This window comes from Natrix helvetica (assembly GCF_964273705.1).
Source record: "Natrix helvetica genome assembly, chromosome: 1".
Taxonomy (NCBI): Eukaryota; Metazoa; Chordata; class Lepidosauria; order Squamata; family Natricidae; genus Natrix; species Natrix helvetica.
Genome location: NC_138548.1, coordinates 136,516,008 through 136,538,647, shown reverse-complemented (window position 1 = coordinate 136,538,647; position 22,640 = coordinate 136,516,008). Strand labels below are relative to the sequence as shown.

Genomic DNA, 22,640 nt, shown 5'->3' with positions numbered 1-22,640 from the left:
TTTTTTAAAAGCCATTTTTCGCCCTCCCCAGGCTCCAGAGGCTTTATAGGAGCCCGGGGAGGGCGAAAAGAGCCTCCCCCCCGGAGGCCCTTCGGAAGCTTCATGAGCTTCCCTGACGCCTTCAGAGCGCTCAAAACGACCCTCCAAGCAAACCGGAAGTCACTCCGGCTTGCTCGGAGGTTCGTTTTAAGCACTCCGAAGGCTTCAGGGACCGTTTGGACGGGGGGCGTCCGGGGGGGGAGGTTGTTTTCACCCTCCCCAGCCTGGGGAGGGCAAAAAAGCATGTAAAAAGGGGGGGAGTGCCTGTAGTGCGCACATGTGCACTGGGAGGTCACGCATTGTATTATGGTTGCAGCACGCCCGCACACAAACCCCCCTGCGCTCCCCCCACTTATGGCACACGAGCCAAAAAAGGTTCGCCATCGCTGGTTTATTGAGTGACCTTAGTATGAAGCAGTGGTGGGTTGCCAACCGGTTTACTACTGGTTCGCTCATGCTCGTGTGTGCACTTGCGCATGCACACAATACTTCTGCGTATGCACAGAAGTGTCCAGGTGGGTGGGCAGAGCTTCCTGCCGCTGCTACTGGTTCGGCCGAACTGGGCTGAACCGGCAGCAACCCACCTCTGGTATGAAGTATATAAATACATATCAGAATAACAACAAAATCAATGGCATACCTTTAATAAAAGTTGATACTTTGTAATCCTCTGGACAGGCTTGATCAAATATGAGGAAATGGAGTTGGCCAGACCATGCCTTTGTTGAATTTCCTTCAAAAAAAGTAAAAACAACACTAAGCTTTCCCAAAAGATGATAAAACAGATAACAGGAATGTAACAAAAAAGATTTTCAGATTCTTTAGCAATTTAAAAATCCACAAATAGTTTTTTTTTAATTAAAAAAGTATGTGATAGGCAAATCTTGTAACTTCTGCTCTCTTTCCTATCATCATTTAGAAAGAACCAATTGATGCAAGTATGCTGATGTTATTTAAATGCCTTAGGACCTGAAGCGTATCTCTGATGCTCAATGCAGAAATGTGCTATAGAATCTGATGCTATCTTTTTTTAAGCCAGTTGAACCAAAACCAAAATTGAGTTAATTTAAATTAACTAGCTATTATGATCAATTTTGTTTCTTCCATTAATTTAAAGGACAAATGGCCCCAATTGATCTAGGTTTTTTTTATTTTCGTTACTGCTCCCCGCTCCCTTCTTCTTCATCACATTGAATATTAAGATACCCTCTAATTTCTGTATGGCGAAAAAAAATCTTACGTTTTTTTAAACAAGGGAGTCAGGAAGCACATAAGGCAGATATATATATATATATATATATATATATATATATATATATATATATATATATATATATATATATATATATATATATATATATATATATATATATATATATATATATATATATATATATATATATATATAATCAGTGACGTGCGGTGAGGTTTATGACTGGTGAGGCACTGACACAGTGCTGAGTTTCAAATATTTTTAGACTTGTGGACTTCAACTCCCAGAATTCCACAGCCAGGCATGCTCAGTTCCGATTTAAAGTGACAGCATTTGTTTTTCTCCTTTGCTCCTTCTTTCTTTTTCTTTTTCTTCTCCTTCCCTTCCTTCCTCCCTCTCTCCCTTCCTCCCCCTCTCTCAAACACACACACACACACAAGTTGGATTGGACTATCTCTCCTACCCCTTCCCTCTCTCACTCATTCTCAAACAAACCCCTCCACACACAAAAGTTGGATTGGATATCTTTTCCAGTGGCTTGAAAGCAGCTCCTCTGCCATCCCCCCCCCATTCCCCTGCTGCCTTTCCCAAACACCTCCACCATTGCAAATGCAGCCTGCTGTCTGGGTGGGAAATGCCTGGAACACAATAAAGCCCACCTACCACCTCCTGCTGGCAGGCTGGGGTGAGAGGAGAGGCAGAGAAGCTGGAGGGGAGCCGAGCGGAGCCGAGCCTTCCAAAAGAAAGAGGCTGGGGGGAAGTGTGTGTACTACAGCATGGCTCTTTGCCTGGCTTCCTGCCTCCTCCTGTGGTCTCCTCAGTGCTCGCTTGTGCTCTCCCTCCCCAAGTGTAGTTTGATTGCAGGTGGAGCCACGTTGCCTTTTCAAACTTGTAATCAGTGAAGCTGGGCGAGATTTTTATATAGTTTTATCCAGCTGTGTGTGTGTGAGAGAGAAATGAATGGGGGCCTGGGGAGGAAGTCACTACACTTGGGGAGGGAGAGCACCAGTGAGGTTAAGCAGAGTCATCCACGGTGAGGCAGCAACTAGCTTTCCTTTTACTTTTTTTTTTCATGATGAGAGTGGTGAGGCTGTGCCTCACTTGCCTCACCTGACTGCACGTATATATATATATATATATATATATATATATATATATATATATATATATATATATATATATATATATATATATATATATATATATATATATATATATATATATATATATATATATATATATATATATATATATATATATATATATATATATATATATATATATATATATATATATATATATATATATATATATATATATATATATATATATATATATATATATATATATATATATATATATATATATATAGCCTAAATTAAATCTGGCCCGAGCTAATATTTAAAATAGGAAGGAGCTCTAAGTTCAAGAACTTCCAGAGAATCACTATTTGCTCACCTCTGATTATTAGGCCTCATGATTCACCACTGTGAATTATGGTCTTTGGGGATTTTCTCTTGTCAGCTGCCTCCTAAGTTTAAAACTTCTGTGATCAGCATGGATAAGTTTAACTTGTTTTTGTGATTCAATTAACAACCCAATTCACTGGCTCTCTTGCTGAGAAGTAATAATCTTCATCCATGAGATGAGTGAGACACAGAAGAATATTCTGCAAACATGAATGCCAATAATTTGGGTGCCTTGTTCCCTTTAGTATTAGGCCCTCTGCTGGTCAATGCATTGAACTATCCTATATATTTTGACCAAGCTAACAAGGATAATTGCAAAAAACTTATTTCTATAGAATCTTGTTCAATTAAACATTAACATGTTACTTTCTTTTTCTTTTCTTCCTTTAGTTGAAATGATTGAACCAAATATGGTTCTAATCCAAGGTAAGATTTGAGTAAAGTAGTATGAAATCTCTTCGGAATTGATCTTGGTTTGGGATGACATGGTTTTCTTGCAAAAATATTTAAAGTTGTTGGCTGCTGCCCTTTTTAAAGCTATTTTAATTCTCAATTTGGTGTGCCACTTCTATATAGGGGTTTATTAATAATTATGCTAAACAGAGTAACTAAAGCGAACATCTACCTTGTGTACCAATAACTGATTGTTATTCAATGAGACAAATAAGAACATCTTGCCCTATTTGGGATTAGAGGCAAGAAAGTAGTAGAATGTTCAATGGAACAAAAGAAAGGGAAGGGAAAAAAAAAATGAAAAGTACCCATAATGCTTTGGAATGCAATTTTTACATGAAATTTTCCTTTTGCAATTCCTGTTTGCATCAGAGAATTGGGAGTTGGTCACAAAAACCTACTGTTTATCTAATTTAGCATTGAATCATAATTACTAATTACTCAATGTTATTTTTTTAAAATAATCCACACTCTTAAATACTGTGATACAGACTAAAATATTCCCAAATGATTGAGATGCATTTGCATTGTAAATTATCAATTTAATGAACAGTCCAATGAATAGGTGGGTTTATTAATTACTGAAACAGATGCAAATGTATCATGGCTAGTTATTATTTTTTTAAAAAAAGACTTCGTTGCAAGAATGCAACAAAGAATTTAATAGCATATGACCATCAAAATAATCTTAATTTTACCTATTTTTTTCTATCTCCCTAGCAATCAACATAATTATTTTGACTCAGACAAATGCATTATCCCCTAGCCACTTCTATGACTTCTGCTGTAGAATCTGGTCATGCAACTATTTATACAAATGAAGTAGTATTTGTGTGATAAAAATGAAATGGTAAGGCAATTACTTTCTTTGTGTACTGGCATAAGTTTGGATAATTTGATTTTCATTCATAGCTTTTTTATTTTTGCTGTGTTATGTCAGAGACAGATATACACAAAGCCCCCAAAAGGAAGTGACATTCCATTCTAAGCTTTTTTGATGATGCTCATTTGCTCATTTATAGGCAAACCCTTGAAATCCTTGCAACCTGACTGAATCTAAACTAGAGTTCTCCTCAACTCTTTCAGACAATTTTCTTGAGGGATTGCAAATGTGTGAGAAAGAACTATTCAAAGTATTTTTTTCCCCAGAGAGAAAGGTGAATTTATACTTCGCTGATATTGCTAGCTTCTTTCAATCTGAAAATCGGAGAATATATTTGGTACTTTTCTAAGAAAAAGCAACAACTACAGCAATCTTAGTGTTCTCTACCTGTAACATTACACATGGTCTTAGATACACCCAGCGGAATTCAAGATTTCTTTGTTTCAGTCAGTAATGGGGGGGGGGGGGAATCAAATCACAGATTTATTCAAAAGAGAAAAGGAAGGTGGTGAGAGAAAAGATGGGAACCAAACAGCAGCACATATCTCTTTCTAGGTAAGAGGAGCAGTAAATTGTCCTTACTTCAAAGAATGTTCCTGCGTGCTCTAGGATCAATTGGCTGGAATCAGGTTTGTTTTTACAGTAGGTAACATACATCTGAAACTTATCTGCCTGAAAAATTAATATTAAGAGAGAAAGGAAGGCAAGATTAGGAGATGTGGTTGGGCTATCCATTTGGCTTCCACTGGAATATTATAAATCCATCTCTTTTAGATGGATATATTTCAGAATAGTAAAAAAGAATATTTATTTAGCTTCAGAATGCAATATTACATACAAGGAAGGAATAGATATGATGAAATCACTTAGAACCTTGAAATCTTATATATATATATATTGTACTGGCCATATTTCCATGGCCAGTGTGTGTGTGTGCGCGCGCGCGCATGTGCACACACGTGCGTGCGTGCACACACACACACACGCACACACACACTGGCCATGGAAATATCAGTACAACTCATAGTAGGAGCTAATCAGAATTAATTAGATTAAATGATATTTCCCGAAAGTCTCCCAATCCAAGTTTTGTAGTAACATATGGCTTCTGCCCACTTTCAATGTTTTGCAACATATGTACATCTATATCATAAAGAACTAGAACACAGTAAGGTAAAAGAGTATAGTTCATTTCAGTAGCTCTCAATGAAGAACAAAATTAATGATGCTATTTTATTCCTTTCGGCAATATATTGTATTTCTCTGACAAACTTCCTGGCTTGAAATGATTCACCTAATATTTTAACACACTTACAGTATATACTGCACTGATCTCATGAAGCTTTGGAAGCAGGTAGATGTTATATGATGAGTTATACCTACCAATGGGCAAGCAATGATTTAAATGAATAATATGCTTACTGTTTAAGAAAAAAAACATCTTAATGCAACAAAGTACAATCCACCCAGATTTGCTCAAAGAATACCAGATGTCTCCTGGAACAGTTTAAAAAAGTGAAGTTAACAGCCACAATGGCTTAGTCTCATGCAATGCACATAGAAAATGAAAAGCCTTTAATCACAAAGTTGCAGCTATTATCTTGACTTTTATGCTACTAGCCATGACTGCTCCTGAAGAATACCTTAAGTTTCAGGAGTGTATTAGAATAAGCAGGGTTTGGGGGACAGGAAAGGAATAATTTAAGCTGCTAGCATGACTATATATCAGACAAAGAGTGAACATAATTTATCATTTTGACCTCTTTAAAGATGTACAAAACCTAAATACAAATGTATAAAACCTTCAAAAGTAAAGAATAATATATTTGGACTTATTACCCAGGTGACAAAGCAGTGACCAACATCTTCAGGAAGTTGTTCGTATTTTTCCAGTTCTTTCAAAAAAATACTGGAAAGAAATGAAAACAAAGGTAGAAATTAGTCATAGTATATTTTCTTTACTGGGCAGCCAAACATGCAATGGGTATTGGATAAGCAGCTCTGAACTTAACCTTCCCAATGTCTTTTTCATCTTTTACTCCTTTATTGTTTTACGTGAGGGGCAAATGGAGCATAATGCTTATGCTATTGAACAGATTCTCTTTATGGGATTAACATTCTCACTAAAATTTTATTTATGTTTATTTAGTTTTTTCAGTACTACAGAACCTGTCCCATTCCTAGCAGCCCTGAGGAAGGAAACCACAGAATCAAAGAAAACATTTATTTTTAAAAGAAGTACACAATATGGGAAATATCTATCTCAGGGACTCTCTCCAGTTGTTTTTGTCCATCTGGTTTAGTCCAGGAAGGTCGATGCATCCTGGTTTCTGTCATTTTGTGGAACTCAGGTTGCAATTTCAGGAGAACTTTCTAATAGAATTACAATATAAGAGTTGGAAGAGACCTTGGAGGACTTCTAATCCAACCTTCTGCTCAGGCAGGAAACCCTATACCTTTTCAGACAAATGGTTGTCCAATCTCTTGTTAAAAAAGCCTCCAGTGCTGGAGAGAACCTCCTTAGTTCTAGGTTGCTTCTCTCCTTGATTACTTTGCCTTGCCTTCAGGTGCTTTGGAGGATAGGTTGACCCAACAGAATGACCTTCCCCCGCACCCCTAAGATTCATGTAGCTCCCACCCTAATGTTGTTCAGGAAACTATTGAAGATTTGATATTCCTCCCAGGCCTTGGGACACCATGAGTTTTGCTTTGTTTTGTTTTGCTTGGTTTTTGTTTTGATTACTTCGTTCTTCCAGGCTATTGTATCTTTGATATGTTTTTTTTTAAAATGGTTCCTAGTTATAAGTTGCCAGAGTTGTCCAGGAGTCTATAAATATAACTTAATTGAATATACAGATTTTTAAAAGCTATCACTTAAATAAACCATTCAACAAGTTGCCAGGAGATTGTATAACACGGACATGTAATAGGGATGGATTCTTACTCCAAAATGTATTTAAGCCACGTATTCAGAAATGTCAGACATTCTCTTTCTAGCTTTCATGATTAAGAATCCTTTTGCAAAAGTTTATATACAATTGTATTTTAATAAATGTGCTTTTTATTGTTCATGGTCTCCTTGTTTCTATATGAGAGTTTTTTGTTTCTCACATAAACAGATGAAATTAAGGTAAATTTCATGCTCAAGTAAGACTCAATTAAACAGAATAGGATAGGACAAATTGATGGGCAGCCTACTTGTCATGATACTTTACTTATAGATCCTGTAAGGAGATAGTCAAAGTTAGGTGTTCATTGAAATGTGTGGCTTTTGAACAGCTACTTCACATAATTGTACAAACAGAATGCTAGTTTTAGCTGCATTGGTGTTTGCAGCTTTTGCCTAATTTTCTTTATAGGGAATTCCCATTTTGAGAAAAGGGGTGCCATGACTGCACTAAGCTTTATAGTAGATCTTGTCAAAATTACTTATTCACTGTCAACCTGGTACCCTTTGACTTACTCAATGAATCAACATAGTAACAACCATCAACAGTCAAGTATTAGTGTTACTCTGATGAATACAGAACCCCCATCATTAAAGCCAATTAGGCTAGATAAATTTCATTTCTAATCCTGTTGACTAGTAATTAATTTTCATCTGCAGCAATACAATTTAAGGCATAGAATGGAGTAGCTACCAACGGCAAGGGCCAAGAGAGATTGGTGTTGCAACTTCTTCTTCCATGTCAACTTCCAGACATATCACTTATTTATTTATTTATTATTCATATTTATAGACCGCCCCCTCTCCCGAAAGGGACTCGGGGCGGTGTACAGTCACTAAAATACGTTATAAAATACATACAAAACAGTTAAATAATTAAATACGTAGGTGGAGGAGGTTGCAAGACTGTACATAGAATAATAAATATTAAATATAGTATATAGTGTATTAAAAACTTTTTAAAACCCCAAACCCAATTAAAATGAATAAATCCCCGGGAGGTAGAACTAAGAAAGTGCCAGGCCAGCTGATTGAAATAGGTGAGTCTTTAACTTTTGCCGGAAGGAACGGAGGTCGGTGGTAGTTCGAATGTCAGGGGGGAGGTCATTCCAGAGGGTTGGGCCCATCACAGAGAAGGATCTACTCCTAGGTGTCGCCCGCTGGCATTGACTAGCAGACGGCACCAGGAGGAGCCCCTCTCTGTGTGAGCGGATAGGTCGCAGGGACGTGTGTGGTAGGATGCGATCCTGCAGGTAACTAGGTCCACTGCCATGGAGCGCTTTAAAGATGGTGATCAATACCTTGAAACGCACCCGAAAGGCCACAGGTAGCCAGTGCAGCTCGCGCAGGAGAGGTGTTACGTGGGAGTAACGTGTACTTCCCATAATAACCCGCGCGGCTGCGTTCTGAACTAGCTGCAGTCTCCAGACGCGTCCCAAGGGAAGCCCCATGTAGAGAGAATACATGGCAGAATATCGTTTTGGCCTCCTGTACAGCCAAACATCATATTATATGTCTTAGTGGGAAGCCTAATTACATCACACAGACACTATGTCTATCATGAGTATGATAGAACTGTCTCAGAAACAATAATGCCATGATCTTTTATGTAGGAATTGTAGCTTGCATATTCAGTGATGTGAAAGAATAACATATCTCAACATGTTTAGAAAACATACTTGTTATGAAAGTCATATATTTCCTGGATGTTTCCAAATATTATGTGTTCCTTGTTCAGAATCCCTTGTGGTATCTCCTCTACTCCACTGGTCATTTCCCAAAGGTAAGTCTAGAAAACAATGTGTATTATACATTTATTTATTTTACAAATTTGTACAGTTCTTAAGCACAGAAGAAATTATATATAGCCAATATATATATATATATATAATATGCTATTTATATGCTATTTATTTTTCTTGATAAAAGGAGAGACTATCTGAGAAAAGTTCAGTATACAAACACCATAAAGGAGGGGTCACCAACCCTCAGGCCATGGCCCACTACCAGGCTGCGGCCCATTTAGAAGACGGCTGTGGACGTGACATGTGCATGTGTGTGCAGCACATACAACAGGCCCGCATGTCCACCGCTTGGAACTGTGTGCGCATACACTCACCCACTGCTTGCACGGAACCATCCCCTTTTCTCCCCCCTGCTGGTCTGCAAAGTCGGAAAGGTTGGAGACCACTGCCGTAAACTGTTCAGTGGTGTGAATTATCTGAATAATCCAAAAGGAACTGCAGGCCAATATTGTCACTCTCTTTTTATGCTAAACACAGAGAAATGGTCCTGTAGCGATTAAAAAATTGGACCAAGACCAGGCAGGCTTAGAATCAAGTCTAGTTTCAGTCATATAATCTCTCAAGAGAAGTTACTCCAAAGGTTTACTGGGAACAGTGGTGGAAGGGACATTATATGTGATCCCTTTCCACCAGTTGAAGGAAATAAGAATATAATAATATTGAGGGGAAAAAGAATATAATAATAAATAATTCAAAACTCTAGTAGTGAAGAAAATCTTTCAAATTCAAAGCACCAGCTCCAGAACATTTATTTTGTGTTCGAAACACAGGTGTCTAATTGTTTGGGAATTGTTTCAAACCAACACACTTCTGTCTCAAATTTGAAATAATCTGCTTACAACGCTTCCCAAACAGTCAAAGCAGCCCATTCTGCATAAGGAACGGCTGCTTTAAATTCAAGATGGGGAATTTTGAATTTGAAATGTTTTGAACATCCTACAAAATCCTTTCTCCAATCTGAATGCCACATATTCTCTCTCCTTCACTTACTCAGCTAAGTACAGTACAATACATCTACCGAACACGTAACGCACCAGTTTGATCACATCATTTCTATTTATATTCCCCATAATTCCACTTATGTCGGCAGTCTGTCATAAGTACCTGTTGTGAACAAAGCTTTGTCAATCATTCACAGCAGTGCTGGCTGCTTGAATATTACATATTCTCATGAGGGAGAGAAGTTTTTGCTACATACAGAGAGGGTAAGATAACCTAGAGACAAATCATGATTACTCCCTTTAAAACCAAGGGCAGAATTCAAGCTGAAACAAAGCTGCAGAAGGGTGGGAGTTTATCACCTTTTCCAAATCCTCTGATTCAAGCTTGAAATTCCCCCCCTCAAAAAAGGTGGAGGAGAAATCCATCTATACTGAGTTCTTGATGTTTCTCTGCTATTCTAGAATGTTCTTTATTTCCTCTATACAAATTAAGGAATTGTATGTAATTCCATTATTTATGCTTAGTGAAAACATGTCTGAAAAGAATATTCTTGGGGATTGTAGTATTTTGTACTTTCACCCTGTGATCTATAATATTCTTGCTGCATTTGAAACAGATCACTATCATTTTGTGACCTGTCTGGAGCATTGTGTTGTTGGGCTATTGTTTGTTTTGTGTTGTAATGCTCTTTTAATTTCTGTCCCATGATCAGAACAGCTCGGTGTTGGCGCTTTAATACTAACAAATACAAAGATATTTTAAAAAAATTATTATTTCTTAACCACTTTGATGAAAGATAAACGTTTCTCTAGCTTGTGTCCACATGGAGACCCCTTTTGGCTTTTTACTTGAGGAAGACAAAAATGAAGTTTTAGGATTTGCTAATTAGATTTGTTATGATTATAGAAATATTGTGTGTGGTTTAGAAAGGCAAAGATGATAATTGAAAAAAAAACCTTTAATAAAAATTATAAAATATATTTATGCAAAAGGAAGGCAGATTTTAAAGGTTTGTTTACATTTAAAATAAATAGCTATTTTGCTATATCGCTTTAGTTTGCATTATTTAGATTGCATAGTTTATATGATATTTTTATTTTAATTTATAGTACAAGGTTACTTTATTATATATTTATACATTTACTAAAGAAAGTTGGAAGTCATTCTTTTTCTTTTTCTTTTTCTTCTCTTTTCATTTCTTAACTTTTCCCCATTCCAATCCCTTCATTTCTTTTCATTAATGTCTTTTCATTAATTTGTATTTTGCCTTCCTTTGAAATTTAATAAAGTTGGTTTTAAAAAATAAAAACATGTATCACTTCCTTTTTTAAAAAAAATAAACTCTCATTACATTTATTTTGTAAGAACAGTCTGTCTGCCAAGATTGTAGGAAGGAAGGTGGTAGAATTATATGATCAGGAAGTTCAATATGGACATGTCGCATTTTGACATTTCAATTGTTCAGTACAGGCTGTGAGAACCATATTTCTTTCACATACACACACCCCACACCCCATGAGAGGGTGGATGCCAAGTGAGGTGCCCTTTCAAAAATAGGTGCTGGCAGCAAAAAACCACTAATTTACCACCCTAAAGCAGAAGAAATGAACCAGGTTTCCCCCTTTTTTTTATTTAAGTCACATTTGCTATAATGGCCAACAATCTGTAATACTACCACTGAAATAAAAATCATTATTATTTTTCAAATCATACAGTATACAACAAATCATTACACCATATGGGCTGTATATAAAACATTGCATTTATTCTTGCAAGGTTACCATACCTCTAAACATTCATGCAGGTCCCTAACGTAGGCCTTCTCGGTCTGAAGCAATTCAGCCATAATGAACCTACAAGGAGAAATGGTTTTGCGTAACTATGTAGAACAAGCACACAGACCCCAACACAATCTCTCAGTTTTGCCTGTCTCACAGTCGTGCTGATAACATTTCTGAGAGAGAATTATGAAGTCTGCCTTAAGCCTTTTGTAGAAAAGATGAGCTGAAGTATAATATATAAATATATGAATAAAACACAAGAGAAGATGAAGATATATATGTGTCTGGAATGATGGATGTTAAATATTTCTGCAGTATAATTGCACTATTTTTTTCTCTTACTGAGAGTTCTCAGACTTTAATAGATTACTATTTTCTTTCAATGTTCAAACACTCTATTTAGAACACATTGGAATATGAATGCATTTGAATTTGTTGGGCAATATAGTTATCTTGACATTACTATGTAATTTACATAATAATTAATATTTCAGAGACCAAAATTTCTGGAACCCAGAAGAAATACCATTGTTGTAATTTCATTGAAGTAATACATTTTGTGCTTTTAACTTGATAAATTGGAAAAAAAAAACATTTCGTTCCAGACCAATGAACAAATAAAGAACAAAAGAGAATACAATCTCTAACATAATGTTCTGTCACACTGCATTTTGATCTAGTGCCTTTTTTGCTTCCTTGCCAATAGCATCACTATTTTTTAAACCATTAAATGAAAACAGGCGACAATAAAGCATGGAACAATACTCCTTCTGATCATGGGAAAATTGAAGATCAAACTGAACAAGAAACAATTTCTTGGCTAGTTCCCAATGAATAATCCCTTAGAATACTGAGATTTCCTCAGTAACAAGCACAATAGCAATTGCTACATGCTTGTAAATATTTTATTGTTTCAAACACATCTGCAACAAAATATGCATGTAACATGTCATTACCCAAAACAAAATAGATGTGCCCTTTTCCGAAATGCAATAACAACCACAAGCACCACCATAACAGCAACATAATCATCATCATCTGGATTGGATTTATCCCAGACTTTCTGTATCCATATGATTACATGTTGTTCTTCTTCTATCTGTGTTCTGGCCATTTGCCAGAATAACATTCAGTACAAATGTACAGAACATGATATTCTAGCTGCCTCACATCTGGGTGAGCTTGCTGACATGCTGAGAAGAAGCGGTTGCTTTTTGCGAATTGATATATTACTGAGCCACCTGATTCTCACCACTTACTCTTTTTTTCTAGCCGACTTTCTCTTTTCTTCATTGGCTTCATGACTGGCATCACGTAGCCTTACTTCACGATCAGACAGACTTGCTGGAATGATGTCCAACTCCAGATCTTTATTATCCTGAAAAATGCAGTGACACGGAGCTTTAATAAATCGTTATGGTTTGTGAGTGAATGAATAAATGCAAAAATGTACTTGCAAAGTAAAAGAGATGAAAGGAAAACAGTAGCACTGGAAGAAAATATTGCACAGTGCAAAAAGGCCAAATGCACCAATATATTTATGACTAATTAGTTAAAGGCATATCAGATCGGACAAGTCGCAGATGGAAAGATTCTTAGAAGCTTTTTCCTCCCACCATGCGGGTCTTCTGAAGTGATGACAATAACCTTTCCTCTTTGCTTAAACACATGATGGGGGACTGGGGACTGGTGGTTTTTTTTTTTTTTTTGCTCTTCCCAAATATTGGTCCTAAGAGATGCAATTTGATCTTCTCAAGAAACAAGCATATCCTACCTACGTTTGTTAAAACGAGGTTCAAAGCATAGACTTGGTCATTCTCAAGTCAGTGGCCTGATCTCAGTTAAAAACACTAAATACCTCTTTTTTTTAACAATTCCCACAACAGCTTTCTATCCCAATTTCTCTACCAGCTATTTCCTCCCCTCATGCTCAGAAGCAAATTTGGGGGGGACGAAATGAAGCTCTAGCAAGGTGTGGGGGGGAGGCTTCTGCAAACAAGAATCATACACGCACACACACAAACTGTTTTAATTAGTCTGTAAGTTAATTTTCATGGTGAAGCCACAAAGAGTTTTCAAGGCTTTCTTTGGGAGAAAAACTCTTTTCAGTCATTTTCTTCCCCCCCTTAAAGCTTATATATTTATGGGATTATTGCTTGCTGGGTACAACAGAATGGTTGAATTGCACCCCACAACAGTTTAACCATTTCATTTCCTGGGAATCAAGTCAAGCATGTCATCCACAGCTAGAAGCTTAGACTGAAAAGGCCTTAAATAACCTTCTGAAGGTCGCAACAGTTCCCACATTTATGAATGGACTATTACTTGGTCATCAGATAGCATATATCTTTGGGAGAATTATAACTATCATACTATCTATTCTATCTATTCTATCCTATCTATCCTATCTATCCTATCTATTCTATCTATTCTATCTATTCTATCTATTCTATCTATTCTATCTATTCTATCTATCTATTCTATGTATTCTATCTATCTATCTATCTATCTATCTATCATCAATCATCTATCTATCTATCTATCTATCTATCTATCTATCTATCTATCTATCTATCTATCTATCTATTCTTGCAGTAGAGCCAAATGTTGCCTTTCCGAATTTATTTTGGGAGATCTCCATGCTGCACCAAAGCAAAGCAGGACCGGGCGGATGGGAAAGAATCTCATATATCCCAAATCCAGGCATCTTCCTTAATAAAGATATGTCAGAAAAACATGCAACTTACAGTACCTCTGTATTGATCCCAAGAGCTTTTTCCAAAGTGTAGCGGTACTTCCCCATTCTCAGTGAAAAATCCCGATAGCACTTGTCAACTGTAGTAACCCATTTCCTAATTTCTGTGGCGTGTGTGTGTCCTTTCTCCACAAAGCTATCGGCCAGCTGAATGAGAAGCTTCACTTTCTCCTTGGTTTGCTGTTTGAAAAGAGTTGTTCTTGGTTATCACATCTTTCACGGACATTCTGTTCCATTTTAATTCACAAAGTAACCATCTGGGCCTTGTATTTTTCACAAATGCTGCTAATGTGAAAATGTCCTTAAAATCTTGGGAGACAGAGTGTAGGTGGGATGCGGCTTTTTCCATCAAAAGGTTTTAAAATCTGTGCGTTCTGTGTCAGACATCAGGGCAAGAAAGTAAGAATAAAATAGATCTGGTGGGTTTAATTTCACAGACTTTGTTGGCATTAACAGGACCCACATGGGGAAAGGGACATGATTTTTGCCTAATTGCTCTGCCTATAATCACTTCTTGGCTGGAAGGTCTTTCCAACGCTCAAAAATGGTTTCCAGGAAAGAGGAGCAAGAACAATGGGGGGGGGGGGGAAATCAAATGTTTCATCTTGTGCCACTGGAAAACTTTAAATTAGCATATAACTCTTATTGAATATATGATGCAGCAACGTCAGCTACATAGTAGTTAAAAAAGAAATTTATTTTCCAAAGTAATTCTTTTCCACTGATATTCATACCCACTTAGTGGAATATAACTCTATATAATTGAACAGTTTGATTATGAGATAATCTTTTAAAAATAAGATGAAGAGAAAATAACAGCTCTGAACAGCTTCTTATGTTTTCACTTATTTCTATTAAACACTGTTGAATGGGAAATCATGCCTGGAATTTGACAAATAAGCAGTCCTGCTCTTACGTGGCAACAGGCAACATATAAAATAAATATTTGACATGAAAAACTTTCCCAAAATGACAATATTAAATTATTTTTAATAGAAATAAAAACAAGTTTGGTGTATTCTCTAAGACAATACCTCTCTAAGGTATTGGATAAGACTGGGGAGATGCAGCCTCAAATTAGCTTGCAGCCATGGAAATTCTTCATATGACTTTTAGGCCAATCACTCCCTCTTAGCCCAGTTCTAATAAAGTATCCACTGGATGCAACAGAACTGGTTGGGAAACTGAAGCATGATTGCAAAAACAGCCAAAGTTGGAATGTAAAGAAGAGATTCTGTCTTAAAGCAATTACATACAAGTACTCCTCGGCTTGCAACCATAACTTAGTCTAGAATTATGGTCATAAATCATGGTGGTCGCTCAACAAATCATATGTCCACATCTGATTTTACAACCTTTTCTGCTGTGGTGATTAAGCAAGCACTATGCTTGTTAAACAAATGTGTTAGACCCAATGGGTGCTTTTGCCAGAAGTCAATGCCGGAAACCAGCAAAAAATATTGAAAATCATAACAACCATACCTGAAAGCCAGTTGCCAGGCACCTGAAATGTGATCATGTGATCATGGGTCATTAATACCTTTTGGGAGGGGGGGGTCCATCATAATATCAAACAATCATTAAAAGAATGATTGTTAAGGAAATACTAGCCATATATTGCTATAATGTACTATAAAATTAGTTCTACTATCATTTGTTTATTTGTTCATACTTATATTCCACCTTTTCTCTTACTACTCAAGGTGAGGATTTTATCCTCATTACAACACTGAAATAGGCTGGGATGATAGAATAGTCTGGGATGAGAGTCTAGTCTAAAGATAGGCCAAACCTCTATGGCTAAGGATGGACTTGAACCTACATCTGTAGTCCAACACACTAAGTATACCACATTTAAATCTCTTTTCTCTTAAGGAATCTTAAAATTGTTTTCCTAAAACAAACAAACAAACAAACAAACCCTTTTCTCCCCTATATCATTTTAGAACTGAAGAGAATTGCAGTACGGTGTCTAGATATTAAAAGCATACCATTAATAACTTCATTGGGTTAGTCTACAGAGGTGTTTAGATATCAGTCCAATTGTCTAAAATAATGTGAATTGTGTCTGAATTATGAGAACTATAAAATATATATTTATATTCTTCCAGATGAATTCTTGTCAAAGGCAGGACTAGAACTCATGGTCTCCTGGCTTCTAATTTGACATCTTAACCATTATATTAAACTAGGTTTTCCTATCAGATAATATAAATCAAATTAATTCCATGAGTTATTTCACTTATAAATGAACATCTCATGCTCTTTAAACTTACGTAAGATTTGCATAGTCATCAACAGTAAAGGGCATTAAACTCATCTTTTCATATGCGCAAATTCATGGTATGATTTATTATGCTGCTCAAGCAATTCCCCTCTCCCCCACGTTGGATAGTTGTCTCAGCAGTGCTTTCCACAATCATATATTTATTGATTTCTTAATTATAAAACTTCATATTGTTTATAAATTATAAATACAGTTCACCTTGGCAGGTACTTTGAATTCTCCATATTCTTTCAAAAGCTCGTGTGTTTCATCTGCTGATTCTCCAGTGGAAGTGTGAGTAGAGAGATAATATTCTCCAGTTTCCTGAATCCAATCCAAAGCCTACAGGTGGAGCAAAAACTCATTAAAAAACCAGACCCTTATGATACCATAAGACCAACACATTTTATTGAATGGCAATGTATCCTGAGCTGAGTATTATATTTCTCTGTTCTTAATGTTCAAAATATCTGAAAATACTAGCACAATTAAGGAGCAACAGTCACATTAAATAAAAAAGCAGGAAAATGTGTTGTGCTCTATATAGGATGCCATTATCTGATCTATACAATAGCTCAGGCAATTAATGTTAGACAGCTGATGGTAGAAAAATAATTTCAGCACCATGGCCAGTACAGTAGATGACAGAAAAGGATTTTGGTTTTATTTTAGGACCATGGAGAGCAACCATACAGTGAAATTCTCCCTTCCAACAAAACACAGATTCACCCTAAAGGTTTTATAGAGAAAGTAGGAAAATGTCCCTGAAATGTCCATCAGTGCTATTCATTACTTGCCTTTTGTTTTTCCTCAATAAGTCACTGCACACTTTCCCTAATAGCTCCCTGAGGCTCCTTTTCCATTATTATGTCCTAGGTATGAAGGTCCATTTGGTTCTCCTGCCACAATACTGGAGTGAGTTGCCATTTTAATCCCCAATGGACTGCCTTTAGACTGAGCCCTTTTCTTCAACCATGAATTGCCCTAATGAGAGATAACTCTCCTTATGGTAAAACTCAAACTGTCACTCAGATGCCCCAAACCCTTTGCAATACAAGGTAATGTTCCATGAAAAATTCTTGCTCTAGATTATTAAATGAAAAGGTTTTTGATTCCGAATCTGTTAGCTTTAATACTTACTTGAACTAATGGCTAATTGGATTTAGTTTTTTTCTGTCTTGAACTTTTCCAGTGATTAGAGTTAGCAAGGACTGGACATAGGACTTAAATACAAAAAGTAAGCATCACAGATAAATTCTCTGCTCAGGCAATCTATTAAGAGCCACGGTGGTGCAGTGGTTAGAATGCAGTAGTGCAGGCTATTTCTGCTGACTGCCGGCTGCCAGCACTTTGGCAGTTTGATTCTCACCAGGCTCAAGGTTGATTTAGCCTTCCATCCTTCTGAAGTCGGTAAAATGAGGACTCAGATTGACTCTATAAACTACGCAGAGAGAGCTTTAAAGCACCGTGAAGTGGTAGATACCATAAGTCTAAGTGCTATTGCTATTGCTATTAAACTACCGCACATTCAGTGTGATACCCAAACAATGAAGAGAAGTGCAGCATTTTGTCAAGTTACCTGCTTTGCACTGCGCTCAAAGACTACATATTGCTGACACTGATCCAGCCGCCTTTTCTTCAAAGTCCAGAAGTGAAGAACACGATTTTCCCTCTGCAGCAGCTCACTCAGAATGGCTATGGATGGAAAAAGGGAAGAGCTATTTCCTTAGCTGGTTTGGTAAGCACAGCCAGAAGAAAATAATTATTGATTTCACCTGGTACTTTATCCTAAGAATGTAAGTTCCCTAGAGTTAAGCACTTCAGCTCAGACTTAAAAATAACAATAAAGCAAAGCAAGAACAGCCATTAACACAAAGAGCTAAATACACTTTTGTGAACGTCAGTGAGCTCAAAAGTCTTGTAAAAGCAGGATACTTTCTCTAGTGAAGGACACTTCAGTCTGTGCTTTTCAAAACTCAGAAACAAATTTAAAATACACATACACACACGAGCAGATCAAACAAACCTCAAGCAATGTAGACACTAAGAGTTTAGGCACCCAGATACTTTAGGTAACATAGAATGCACTCCATGTCTTCTTAGCATACCTTTACTTTAAATATCTCTACCATTCTTCATTAAATTTAGCAGTTCTATTAAATTGTATTTCTTTGAGGATATTGTTGTGCAGGTACCTGTTGAAATAACAGTCTAAAAATGCATCTCATTACATCGTAATTCTCTAAATTTCCAGTAGAAACAATCCTATTTCTTTAAATATATGCGATCATTCTTGTCATCATCATCAATTCAAATGTCATAAGGTGATGGAAAGTTTAAATTCAATTTTTTTTCATCACATGGCCATGAATGACTAATGCATCCATATATTAAAGATTGTAACATACGTTCCTGAAGTGTAGTGCTGGTGTAGCCCAAGACCATTGTGCAACAGAAAGAAAGCCCACCTAATTTCCCACATTTTAAAATTAATATTAATCAAAATTGATGAAGAAAAAAATCTATTCATGCTTTAATATTACAAATTCTATGGAACTGGTACAAAATAATATATTTAGTAGATTGTGTCCCTTCTTAAATATTTCAAAGCCCTTGTACCTATTAGTGATTATTCATAGAAAAAATGCAATAGAAATTTATATAGAAATTGAATAAATAAATCTATTTCAGGAAGGTTATTTAATTCAAAACAGAAACATGATGGGTGCCCCAAATACATGCCTAATGTAAATTATAGGTACATTTTCCCATGTAATATTACAAAAGTCTTTCTTGCTATTTCCATTTTTTTTATTTTAATTATCTTTTTGAATATGAGTAATTGTTATTTTTTCCCCACAGCCACACATGCAAACATGTACTGTACATTGCTAGTATTGCTGAAAAACTCAGCCAACTAAGAAATATTTAAGCGGGTTAGTTTTACATTTTCAACCTCTTAAATGTGAATAAATACTCAAATGTTTGGAACACACATTCCTAAACTACATAATGGTTACTGTAGTAACATAATTTGCCCTTTATTGCTTTAAAAGTAATCCAATCAGAAATGAAAAATATCTTCTTCTTTTTTGCATTTTTACTTTAAGGTTCAGGGACCTTACTGAGATGCATGTGGAAACTTTTTGAAATGATAAACCATGTTCTGAAGACAGATTTTGGGGTATCTGTAAGGTTTATAGCTAATAAAGCCTTTACTTAGCACCCTTGTTAAGAAGGGCATATTAGGTTTGTAATCCTTTTTAAGGATTACAGACTTAGTCCTCAAGGTCCGTCTAACAGAATGAATTGCAGACATTTGTATACTTTAAATACCTCTAAATGTAATAATCAGGTAGGAGACTGATTAGTTAGATTATTCCTAATCTATACAATACAGCTTGTCGATCAGAAAGGTTGGCAATTCAGCAGTTCGAATCCCTAGTGCAGCGTAACGGAGTGAGCTCCCGTTACTTGTCCCAGCTTCTGCCAATCTAGCAGTTTGAAAGCACATAAAAAATGCAAGTAGAAAAATAGGGACCACCTTTGGTGGGAAGGTAACAGTGTTCTGTGCGCCTTCGGTCTTCAGTCATGCCGGCCATTTGACCATGGAGACATCTTTGGAGAGCACTGGCTCTTTGGCTTTGTAACAGAGATGAGAGCCATCCCCTAGAGTTGGGAATGTCTAGCACATATGTGCAAGGGGAACCTTTACCTTAAGGTTTATAGCTAATAAAGACTTTACCTAGAACAATTGTAAAGAAGGGAATATTAGGTTTGTAAACCTTTTTAAGGATTACAGTCTTAGCCCTCAAAGTCGGCCTAACAGAATGAATTGCAGACATTCGTATATTTTAAATACCTCTAAATGTAATAATCAGGTAGGTTGATTAGTTAGATTAATAGAACCATTTCCCTGGTTTCCAAGCTGAGAACAAAATATTTTGCAACTCTTTGGGGCATCTGATCCTATTCCGTTTGGTCTGCAAAGATGGCAAGTGCATGTGTTTCTGTTCTTAGGTAATCCATCCTTAACCGAGAAGAGTGTAAACAGAAGCAGTGAATGCATGGTATACAATATTTCTAAAAGCTAAGATGCGATTCCCTTAATGTGAAACTAACTGACCTTTTACTTGCTGTTCAGGGCCCCTGGTATGGCTCACTACTCCTGGCATGCTGACGTTGTTTCGATGAATGTACTTGAGAAACACTTCTGCATTCCTTCGTGCTAGTGTGCAGGCCTGTGGGCAAGAAATGACACCCCCAAGACCCAGCACGACAGTTACAATTTTGACGAGCAAATTGGAAGAATAAAACATTAAGGAACCTTCTGAACTGTGACTTCAGCTTTATTTTCCCTTTTGACCTCTGAAGAATGTTGATGTGCATGAGAAAACATGAGAGATCTTCAGACTGTGGTCAGACACAACCATCATTTTGGGGATGATATGAAGGAAAATACTACATAGAAACATTGACCGATTTCCAAGAGAAGTAACAGCACTAATGTCCCAAGAAGAGTGTTAATCTTGCTTTAACTGTAGAAGCTGCCAATTTCTTTCTTCAGGAAGTTGGTCCTTCAGAGTTATACAATTGTATCATCTGTAAGTGGTTACTTTAAAAAAACCAGAGCTATGAGCTTTTTCAAAACATACTTATGAGCATTATGTGGCATTAGGAAGGAAAGACAGTCATTTCCTCCATCAAAAATACATATAGCTGTGATGGTGAACCTAATGGCACACGTGGCACAGGTGGCACATGGAGCCATATATGCCGCCACATGAGCCGTCAGCTGACTTTCAGCCTTCCAGAGGGCCACGGGAGGCCGTTTTCACCCTCCCCAGGTTCAGAAATGATCTGCTTCCGGAGGGCCGGGGGAGGCCAATTTTGCTTCTAACTTCCGGTTCCCCCAGCTCCCCAGAGTAAATACCAAGTTCAGCTTGGAGGGGAGAAGTGCAGTGCATGTGGGGGGACGACGACAGTGGCATGGGGGGGTTATGCATGCATGCGCATGTGGGGGGTGCTTTGCATTATGGGTGCACATGCACTATTGCGTGTGCGGCCTGGCTTTTTTAGCACCCAACCACAAGAAGATTAGCCATCACTGACATATAGCTTAAGACCTAGTTAGACCAATAGTAGCATTTTAATGCAAATCAAAGGCAAAGATCTTTCTCAGCCCTGGATTCCTATTGTACAAGGATTTGTACAATGTACAATGCACAAGCTACTGAGCAACTACTGTAGCTGGAGGTGGTCCGAGCTGGGGAAATGAGAATTTGGAGAGAGGGACACCTTGACAAAAGAAAAGGATTTGATTTAAATTCTTTAACCTCTCAACGTAAGTAAGAAGAAAAAAAAACTCAAGAGGTTTCAATTGCTCTTCTGCTCTGTAGCTTGATCTTGCTTTCAAGGTAATTGCCATCTTAGCTTAATATTTATCAGAAATTATGGATGCAAACATCTCATTGTTACCTCGCCTCCCCCCCTCCCCCAAAAGAAAAGAAGCAATTGGTGAACATTTGCCCAAAGTTACCTTCCCCCATGTTTTCAGGCTGGCCATTCTTTTTTTTTTAACGTCGCAGGGCACACAAATATATTAGACTTCTGTTTTTGCAGAAATGTTATTATCTTAGAATCAGCCCAGATGATACACCAAAAGTCAATGCATAACTATGCTATTTAGGCTAGTGGAATATTCATATAAAGTAACATGACAGCAGCATGTTACTTCATATGAATATTCTACTAGTCTAAATATCTCGTGTGAGATCATCTATTCCTTTTCAGAATAGAAAAAGTGTGAGCTGATTGTTTTTTAGTTCTACATAACAAAAAGAATGAGAGATTAAGGCAAGCAGTCTTTGAAACGGGTAATCTTACTGAAGAAGTTTATGTTTGTTTTATTAGGAGATTCTAAGCATGAAGAAATCTTAACAACCCTCTATTTCATGGCCAGTCATGGTTCAGGCTATGCAGGCATGAAATCATTCTGGAGAAGAAGGAATGCATACACACATTGTTCTCCTTTTATGGTTCTTATTAAAAAATAAGATGAAAGATACCTCTATCCTATAAAACACA

General features: G+C 36.9%; 1 protein-coding gene across 6 annotated transcripts in view; it reads right to left on the bottom strand.

The window, feature by feature from the left end:
- The window catches only part of KALRN (kalirin RhoGEF kinase), a 563,540-nt gene that overhangs the window by 144,198 nt on the left and 396,702 nt on the right, over positions 1-22,640 (bottom strand). For all 6 annotated transcript variants that reach the window (XM_081965421.1, XM_081965415.1, XM_081965417.1 and 3 more), the window contains exons 19-28: positions 20,680-20,794; positions 18,133-18,248; positions 16,773-16,895; positions 14,285-14,467; positions 12,792-12,910; positions 11,538-11,604; positions 8,684-8,793; positions 5,897-5,966; positions 4,640-4,729; positions 680-772 (exon numbers count right to left, since the gene is read on the bottom strand). In XM_081965421.1, coding sequence (XP_081821547.1) covers positions 680-772; positions 4,640-4,729; positions 5,897-5,966; positions 8,684-8,793; positions 11,538-11,604; positions 12,792-12,910; positions 14,285-14,467; positions 16,773-16,895; positions 18,133-18,248; positions 20,680-20,794 — 1,086 coding nt within the window. The remainder of the gene's footprint in view (positions 1-679; positions 773-4,639; positions 4,730-5,896; positions 5,967-8,683; positions 8,794-11,537; positions 11,605-12,791; positions 12,911-14,284; positions 14,468-16,772; positions 16,896-18,132; positions 18,249-20,679; positions 20,795-22,640) is intronic.